Here is a 9,569-nt window from a genome sequence, read left to right on the forward strand (position 1 = left end):
TTCCCATCGGATCGGAGGGGAATTTTGCGGGGATAAATCCCCAGATGGCGGGGACGGCGGGGATGGGCGGTATGCCGGCGATGACTCCCCAAATGTTCTACACTATGTACACTTGGATGAGTCAAATGGGTCAGATGATGCCAGGGGCAACGGGTATGCCGGCAAATATGTCGGGGATGGGTGGGACGATGCCAGGGGCAGCGGGGATGGGCGGTATGCCGCCAAATATGGCGGGGGTGGGAGGGATGATGCCCGGGGCAGTGGGGATGGGCGGTACGCCGCCAAATATGTCGGTGGTTGGGTCGATGGAGAGGCGGAGCCCGAGGACGCCAAGGGAATCTGTGTATCGGCCATATATAGATTTGTTGGCCGATGATTCCCCTAGTACTGTTCCGGAGACTCAGTACGCCGGCATCGAGACTTTCTCTTTTGAGGATCTGGGGCTATCGCCGATCCGTGAGACTCCCGATGAGGCGGAGCCAGCTGCAAGGGGCAGGAGCAAAGGCAAGGGCAAGGCCAGAGGCGGGGGTAGGGGCAAGGGCAAGGGCAAAGTCCCGAGCTCTTCATCGCACACGGGGGCAGAGGAGGAGGAGGGCGAGGATGAGACTGAGAGGAGGACGATCTGGTCCGTGTGGAAAAATGCCGCGCTTGCGAAGGCATGGATCGATGTTGTAGAGGATCCCTATGTCGGGGCGAACCAGTATGTTGACCGAATGTGGCATCGCATTAGTGCCGCCTACCGCAACGTCAAACCGCCTGGGGCGAAGCCTCGCATACCCGAGCAATGCCGGAAACAGTGGCTTCGGTTGAGGCCTAAGCTCAGTCGTTTTGCCGCCCTCTACCAAAACAACATGCGCATGGTAACCAGCGGCATGTCTGAGGATGATGTGAAGAGACAAACCTTGGCCCAGTACCCCAACCGAGAGTTGAACATCAAAGAGTTTGACCAGTGGGAGGCCTTTCTCGTGGTCAAGGATTCGCAAAAGTTTGCGATTGATATCGAATCGGGCTGGAAGCGGACGAAGATCAACTCTTCCGGTGAGCACAGCAGCAGTGCTGGTTCGCACGAGCTCCCCGAAGCCGAGGAAGAGGCCCCGCTACCACGAACAGACTCTCGCCGTCGTCGGCGCCCGATGGGGCAACAGGCTGCGCAGCGGATGGCGAGGGGAAGCGGCAACGGCAACGGGTCCTACGAGGTCGAATCGGAGGCCCCAAGAGGCCCAGAGGACGGCGTCCTCGCCCGCGCGCAGCAAACGAAGACCCTGATGCAGAGCACTATGAAGTTGTATAACACGCAGGATCCAGTGTTGAAAAGGATGTGCAAGGAGGTGGTCGACCAATGTCGGCGCGATTTAAGGCTGCCACCCATTGATGATTATGGCGTCGAGATCGGGGGCGGGGACGTCGGAGGTGGCAGCGGCACGGGCGATGAGGACGAGGACGAGGACGAGGAGTGAGAGCCGAGGGTATTATGTAATTTTATTTTTAAACTATGTTTTTTTTTAAATTATGTAACTTTTTTTAATTATGTAATTTTTTTTAATGTAATTTTTTTAAATGAAGTTTTCGAATTTTCCCGTATTTCATTTCGACGTATTAATAATTCCATAAATTTTTAGTCCGTAAATTGAATAATTGTGGGAAGGGCTAGTGGAAGTCCTAGTGGGAAGTCCTAGTGCAGTGGGAAGGGCTAGTGATGTGGCAGTGGGATGGGAAGGGCTAATGCTGACGTGACATGCAGTTTTTGTGGGAAGGGCTAGTGGAGATCCTAGTGGGAGGGGCGCCGCCGGAGACACCCATTCCACATCAGCATTTGGCCAAAGGGCTTATCTCCCTGCAATGAAAGGGTCCTCCCATAGGGCCCTCCCATTCCATTTCATTTCCACGTCATCACTATTTTATTTTAATTTTTTATTATAACCAAAAATATTAATACGCAAATCTTCATTGGTTCGCTTCTTCACTACATTGTGTCGCCCGGGCAAGCACGCGCTGCACCACTCGGTTTATGACTTCGTCGTCGATATCGCTACCGGAAGACATTTAATATGTACTAGAGAGAGAAAATGTATTGAGATAAAATGAGAGAAGATGAGACGTTGGCGTGGGAAATATAAATAATGGGATATGGAATTTATAGTAGAAAAAATGAAATAAAAAAATTATTAAAAAAAACGAAAAAAAATAAAATTGGGAGGGCCGTCGATAGGCCCTTGTTCCACAATGGAGGGCCGATTGACAAGCCCTCATCGACGGCCAAGGCCGATACATCGGCCCATTTGGAGAGAGAGGGGGGAGTCGCCGGAAGGCCCTTCCGCTGCAATGGTGGGGCTATGGGGCCCTCCCATCGACCCTCCATTGTGAATGCTCTTAGGACGTACAAGGATACAAATATTCGTTACAGTTAGAAAAAGAAAATTTTTGTCTTCTTGTTTGAGGGAATATAAAAGTTTTCAATAGATCATCATTAGCTTTCCAACCAAATCATCTTTCTATATCTCAATAATTTAATTTTGAGTAGTGATTTAGAGACATAATGTCTCTAAGCCATAATATCCTTATGTCACTTTTCCATAATCTTATTTAAATATATACTAATATACCCTTATTTTAGATAAAAGGAAAATAACTACTATTTATTAATAAAGGAAAGCTAATCAAATTAACTATCTATAACTAATTATATGGTAAGTACTATTAATTAAGATTCACATTTTTTAGTCAAAATTTTAACCAATTCTCAACTATTTTCGCTACTTGATGAATATTTATATATAATTATTTTATTATTAAATAATTCTTAAATTCTAAACAACTAAATTTAATTTATAAAAATAGAAAGTAAATTATAATTATAATAGTCATTGTCATCTAATTATTTTATTATCAAATAATTATAAAATTTGTAAGTTATAAAAAATACTTGATGTCTAATATTAAATAAATTAAAATGATATTAAATAGTAATATTTAAATTTTATGTTATATAAATGATTATATATATTTAGTGTTATCATTCAACCAAAAATAGTCATTCAAATCAAATTATTTTATTAGTCGTAAATAATCATTTAAACTATAAGTTATGGAAATAACTACATGTATTTGCACTCAATTTCCTTGTATTATCATTCAACGAAATAATAAATTTGCATTCAAATTTCTTAGTGTTATCATTTAAAAGCTAGTATTAAATTTTTAAGTTGTATAAATAGCTAATGTATATATCAAGATATATGTTACTACTGTTTTCCAAAATAAAGAAGAAGATTAGATTCCATAATTTTAGGAATTGTTTAAAATAAAAATAATTGATGAGACTTCTATTCAAGTTTTAATTCATTTTAGTGTATCAACTACTAATTGATGTTAAAATTTAAGAATATAAACAATCACATGTTTTAAAAAATTTAAAAATAAGTGATTGATTGATTTAGTTGTGGAATTTAGGTAAAAAATTAATAATTTAAAGTAATTAAAAGTTTGGAATGCACAAGAATTAAAATTAAAATTATGAAAATTTTTAAATCAAAATCGTTAACTCAACTAATATTAGTACTATCATATATATCAAAATTTAGTTGTTTGCATGATATAGTGAACCGAGCGAAGATTTATAATATTTTATACTAGAAAAAAGAGAATATAACTCAAATAGTAAATATATGAGTTAAGAACATGTGATTATTTTCTTATAGATGTTCGATTATAGCATTCTAAATATTAAGAATCAAATAAATTAAATTTTGAACGTAAAGAATTAAAATCATATCCAAAAACTCAATTAGTATGATTATTATATACTATGTATCAAATTTTAATTTATTGCATAACATAGTAAATGATCTTATAACTCTAATAATTTATAAAGAAAAAGAGAAAACATTAACTCTATATTTTTAGAATATTAAATAGATGAATTAAGAATATGTGATTTTTTTTATTAAGTATGTGTTATTTTTATTGAAACGGTACAATTCAAAATAGTATACCCAATTAGTATTAACATATGTAGTAGTGAATTGATTTAAGAACTCTAATGTTTTATTAAGAAAAACAGAAAATATAATTCACATGTCTTTAACATTTTAAAGAGATGAGTTCAGAACGTGTAAACATTTTTTGATTAAGACTCGAATTTAATGTTCCAAATTTTAAGAATATAAAGAAAATAAAAAATTAATATTAATATTACTAATTTTTTTTAAAATCAAAATATTAAACTCAATTAGTATTAATACATTATATATCAAATTTTAATGCATGCCATGTTACCGTGAATTGAGCTAAAAGCTTTAATACTCCTCATAAAGAATCTTCTAAATAAAAAGGTTATAAAATTAAATTTTTCAATATTAAAAATTACAGTTTAATTATAAAATAATTATTTTTGGCCATAGTAAATCTAATTCTTTACTATTTATAAAATAAGATAACAAATTTTAATACTTTGTAGAGCTAATTATTTTATTAAATTATTTAAATTAAAATTTGTAAAAATTTATTTGATAAGAAATCTGTTATATGGTTCATTTTCTAATAAAATATAGTATTACTATTTCATAGGTAAATAAATCTACACTAAATATATAGATTCAATGAAATATAATATTTTATTATTTTAAATATGTGTCCTTAAATAAATGCAATAAGATATAAAAAAACTGTCATCATAAATATGAGGATTGCATACTAATAAAATTGAAATCGCATAATTAGTGTCAATGTCCTTAAATAAGTATATTTAGCTAATACTTTAATATAAAGGGTAGAAAAGTAAATAAATATAACATAAATTTAAATAAAAATCTAAAACAATCTAAAATGACTATTTTAGCCTCAATATTGCATTATGGCTTGGAGACATACGTCTCTAAAACATTTTCCTTTAATTTTTCACCCATATCGTCTTTCAAAATGGTATTAATCATTTTACACAAATTAGGATCACATAACAAATCACTACTGCATTATTTATGTCAATTTCAGAATAATCATGAACTCATATCACTATGAAATTTGATTGTTTATAATTTGCTTGAAAATCAACAATATATATTTCCATAAATAAACCATTAAAATAATGTGGTCCTCGTGAGTCATGACTTGCATCATGTCTCTGAGTAATAACATGAATAAATCACTAATTCCACAAACATAGCTTACAATACAACACCAACCAATCCACCTTTCTTTAATGAATGAATGTTTTTTGACCATTTTTTCTCCTGTGGTTTCAACTCTTAAACTTGAGTTACTCTAATATTTGAGTAGAAACCTCATAAATTAGAAGAAGTTGCTACAATCCACTTAGTTTCAGAATTTTTCCATAACAATTTCTCTCATGAATTCTTCTGGTGCTGCAAGACAAACAAATAAAATAATTGATCAAGAAACTACAAATTAAAAAAAAATTATAAATATACAGAAACAAATCAGATATGTTTTAAACCTTTTTGGCCTGTAAAGAGACTGAACTGTGCAGCAGCCTGACCGAGAAACATTTCAACTCCACTAACAATGACGGCCCCAGCAGCCTCGGCTTCTTTTAATAGTCTAGTCTTCCTAGGGTTGTATACTGCATCGAAGACGAGCTTGTAATCTCTCAAGGTTTCCTGGTAAACGAGAACGATGTATATATGTATATTACTACTTCGTAGAACCAAAGGATATTAATTTGATCTTGGAGAGAAATGTTTGAAGATAAACCTCCAGCACAGGAATCCGCCGCTCCACATGTGGATTCATGCCTAAAGGAGTTGCGTTCGCAAGGATTGCATCCTTCTCCGGCCGGAAAGTGAGTAAATCATCAAACGGAAGAGCATCGGCAGATACTGCAGCAGCTAGAGATTTTGCCCTTCCTTCACATTGCAAAAAAAGACTATAATTATCTTGTCGTTGCAGGAAATCTATAGTTCTATATAGTAAAGATATGAAAAGGTTTATTAATTAGTATCAGTATTCTACCGAAATCAATGTCAAACACAACCACTTTAGCACCCCTTATTTTAGCTCCAAACGCAAGTGCTCTTCCTGCACCCCCGGCTCCCACGAGAACAAACTGCTTCCCTGTGATTGGAGAAAGAGGACCATTCTTCCCATTCAGCCCGTCCCTACGCTGTTGGAGTGTCACAAATTATATCCTTTATTACAACTGGTGCCCCAATATATCAGTTCAAGAATAAGAATTGAGTTATTACGGTACCTTTAAAGCATCTTCGATTGCTACAATAGCAGCCTCACAATCTGTGTTATACCCGACTAGCTTTCCATCATCACGCCTCCTTACAATAGTATTAACAGCGCCAATTGACTGTTGATCATAAGACAATTTAATCATTATGACGACTTGTTGCAGCATTTCAAACATAACTAAAAAAATGACCCCCACATTCGTCTTTTGATTGTGTATTACAGACTCCTTTAAGAGGATATCAAATTTTTGCAACGTGATTAGTTAAAAAAAATCTGTGTCATTTCAATTCCCACTTACTGAAATACAGAAAGTATAAACAGATTTTTGTAGTAACCTGAGCAACTGGATGGACTTCGTCGCAGAAATCAATTACTGCTTCCTTGTAAGGGATCCCGACACTGAAATTTAAGCAAGAAAACAATGTAAAGTATCTGCTTGAAATCTGGCCAGAAGTCATCTCTAATTCAGTACTAGTATTTAATTGCTCGAAAAGATATCAGAAATGGAATAACAAAGTCCCTCTCTACATCAAATTTGTTCAAGATCTCAGTGCACAATGGCAAATATGTTTTTTTTATTAGTGACTCGAATAGTATCTCTTTTCTGGTAAAAGAAAGTACTGTGCAAAACTAACTGCAGCATGAGAAAATAGAGTAGCAATTGCATAAAAGGTAACACGCACCTGTAACCAGCAAAATCAGGACTTGTGTAGACACTGAAAAATTCCTTTAGATTATCCACAAACATTGGGACATATATTCCATTGTAACCAGCATGTCTAAATGTGGGATTGTGCAATAGAGGGCCCTTGCTGTGACTTACGGGTTTTGAGATAAGCCCAAAAACTTCAGTACCCATATTGGTGTTCTTCACTCCATAGGCTTGTCTGAGGATATTTACACTGGGGAGACCAGGAATCGTATTTCCTTCAACTGATCCATATGCAAAAACACCACCAAACTTAAAACTCAGCAGCTGACTAATTAGACCTCTTTCTCCTGTGCAGTGAGCTATCATGGGTACCTGCCGGGAGTTATCAATGATTATGATAATGATCTTCTGGAGAACTCTAGAACAACAGTTATTATGCTCCCTTTTCAGCAAATTTAACCCAAAGGCCAAAGCTACTAGTTTTCTCCTCTCCGCAATGAGGATAACTATTAATGTCCAGCTTGTACTTTGTACTTGAAAACTGAGAGAGCATATCACTATCAAAAGGAGAAAGAAACCACACCTGGCTATTTGACAGAAGGTCAAAAGCAGTTGATATCTCTGTAATATTGGCTGCTTCCCAAACAAACTTAATGATATCAGCCCCGGTGGATTTCATCTCTGCAACAAGAAGGCTGGGATCTTCCAGTAAAGCAGTAAAGCTATCCAGGTAGGTTGAGACTATAATTTTACTACTTTTAAGCTGATGGAACTTATCTTCTTTTATGAGAGCAGATGCTACCTGTATAGCAATGGTGCCAAAGTCAGATTAATAGATAATCTGGGCTGGGGTAGGAATATAAAATCGGTACGTTCCAAATAAACTTTTCACATTCATTATTCCTTGTAACCAATATATTTAAAGCAATTGAAATGAGGATAATTTCATCGGAAGGACATTACAATTTGTATGCTGATCAATAAAATGGAGTGAGATCATCACTGTTACATTCAGATTATTTATCGTGCATGGGGACAACGAAGTTATCCGGACTCTAATATTTTCTGATATTGCATCATCTTTATTTATAGAAGCTACAGCAGAATTGCATTTGATAGGCGTTATATTAGATTAGACAGTATATTTTGGTTTCCATAGCACCAATCTCTCCCAGCTCTGTATACCAATCCATTAAGAAACAAGAATTAACCAAAAAAAGCTCAATAAATAATTGTAGAACTAACTGTCTATTAATATTAATAGGTAAGAGTAAGTACTTGCCTAGAACCATATGTTAAACACTATATAGAGCAACAAACATATTGATTACATCATCACAAACAAATCATGACTCACTGTTTTCTAGTTTTGGTTTATGTATGCACAAATAGTTGAATTTTATTACCATACCAACTCCTACCTTGAGTTCCAAGTCAATGTAATCAGCACCTAAATCTTTGGCCAAAAGCAGAGACTGTAGATGATCCTGTTCATTGCTTTTGCATTCATCACCTTCCCATTTCGGCCTGCAACCACCAAACTCATTTATAAAAATATTGATTTTATTGAAGGCCCACACCAATTTTCTTTGCTTTCGCACAACAACCAATAGCAACTCAATTAATAAAAAAAATGTCCATCACCAAAAAACACTACACATACATTTCCATCATACCTAGTCACACACCAAGATTCAACTAGCAGCCACCTTCTCTTGCCCTAACCTACTCAGTTTGGTATACTTTGACCATTATGAAATAAGTATTTCATGTTTTTCAAAGTATTTATTATTATTTTTTTTTGGAAATAAAAAAACTACTGCTATTTCAATTTTCAAGCCAATCTAGCACAAACTGGCATTCCTAATCGAGGAATACATATATGAAACAGAAATCCACGGAATTTATGCGGTGATCAATAAGATGCATACGGATATCATAATCTGGCGCCAAAGTCAGTTAATTGTAAAAGCCTAATATAACAAAAAATACAAACCGGGAGAGGAGAAGGACGGGAATGGGCTTGTTCCGGAGGAGGATGGTGAGGTCGGAATGGGAGAGGGAATCGAGTTCAATTTGGACGACATCGGCGCCCTGAATTTTGGCCTGATGCATGCCATTGAGGAGGTGGTCGAGGGATTGGGGAGGCAATGCGGCGCAGATCAATTTAGGAGCCCCAACAACTCTAACCATTTCTGAAGCGGTGGTGGAGTGGAGTGGGGGCATTGATAATGTGATTTGAAGGGGTTTATAAGGGAAATGCAAATTGCGTTGTTGGTGGGAATGGATAAGGACAAATTGATGAACAGGTAAACAAAGGTTGGCGCAAGCGCCAGCGCCATGCCGCATCTCTGCGAATCTCTTTTGAATACTCATCACTGACTCAGCAACTCGTGGCTTCTCACAGTGTAGAAAGAGAGAGAGAGATTCCTGCGCACGTTGGGTTTGAGTGAAATTTGGAAATTTATACCAGTATTTATTTATTGGTAAAAAAAAGTGATTAATACAAAAACTATATACTCCTTCCTCCTCTTTCCTCCCATATTAAGAGTCACTTTTTGCCATAAAAGTCCGTCCCAGTTTAAGAGTTTCTTTTAGAATTTTCCATATTTGGTCATACAATTTTATCCCATTATTCATCAAAATTACATAAAAATGTCATTATCTACATTAAAATAAATCAAAACAAAAATCAAAAGTCAAAAAGGACTCACCTTCAACC

General features: G+C 36.1%; 1 protein-coding gene across 1 annotated transcript; it reads right to left on the minus strand.

Annotated features, from left to right (window-relative positions):
- Window positions 1-5,033: 5,033 nt before the first annotated feature.
- LOC125191797 (bifunctional 3-dehydroquinate dehydratase/shikimate dehydrogenase, chloroplastic-like) lies at window positions 5,034-9,255 on the minus strand. The gene is made up of 10 exons (XM_048089214.1): window positions 8,844-9,255; window positions 8,269-8,374; window positions 7,431-7,649; window positions 6,879-7,219; window positions 6,531-6,594; window positions 6,206-6,313; window positions 5,968-6,118; window positions 5,710-5,861; window positions 5,453-5,615; window positions 5,034-5,360 (listed from the first exon to the last, which is right to left on the minus strand). Exons 1-10 carry the CDS (start codon window positions 9,221-9,223, stop codon window positions 5,317-5,319), a joined length of 1,728 nt encoding a protein of 575 aa, XP_047945171.1. The 5' UTR covers window positions 9,224-9,255; the 3' UTR covers window positions 5,034-5,316.
- Window positions 9,256-9,569: the final 314 nt, after the last annotated feature.

This window comes from Salvia hispanica, chromosome 6 (genome assembly GCF_023119035.1).
Source record: "Salvia hispanica cultivar TCC Black 2014 chromosome 6, UniMelb_Shisp_WGS_1.0, whole genome shotgun sequence".
In the NCBI taxonomy this organism is placed as follows: domain Eukaryota; kingdom Viridiplantae; phylum Streptophyta; class Magnoliopsida; order Lamiales; family Lamiaceae; genus Salvia; species Salvia hispanica.

Coding starts and splice junctions, on each gene's coding strand:
- LOC125191797 (XM_048089214.1), bottom strand. CDS start 9,223: ATGAGTATTCAAAAGAGATTCGCAGAGATGCGGCATGGCGCTGGCGCT. Junction 7,650..8,268: donor ACATTGACTTGGAACTCAAG/GTAGGAGTTGGT, acceptor ATTGCTATACAG/GTAGCATCTGCTCTCATAAA. Junction 5,361..5,452: donor TCTCTTTACAGGCCAAAAAG/GTTTAAAACATA, acceptor TTTGTCTTGCAG/CACCAGAAGAATTCATGAGA.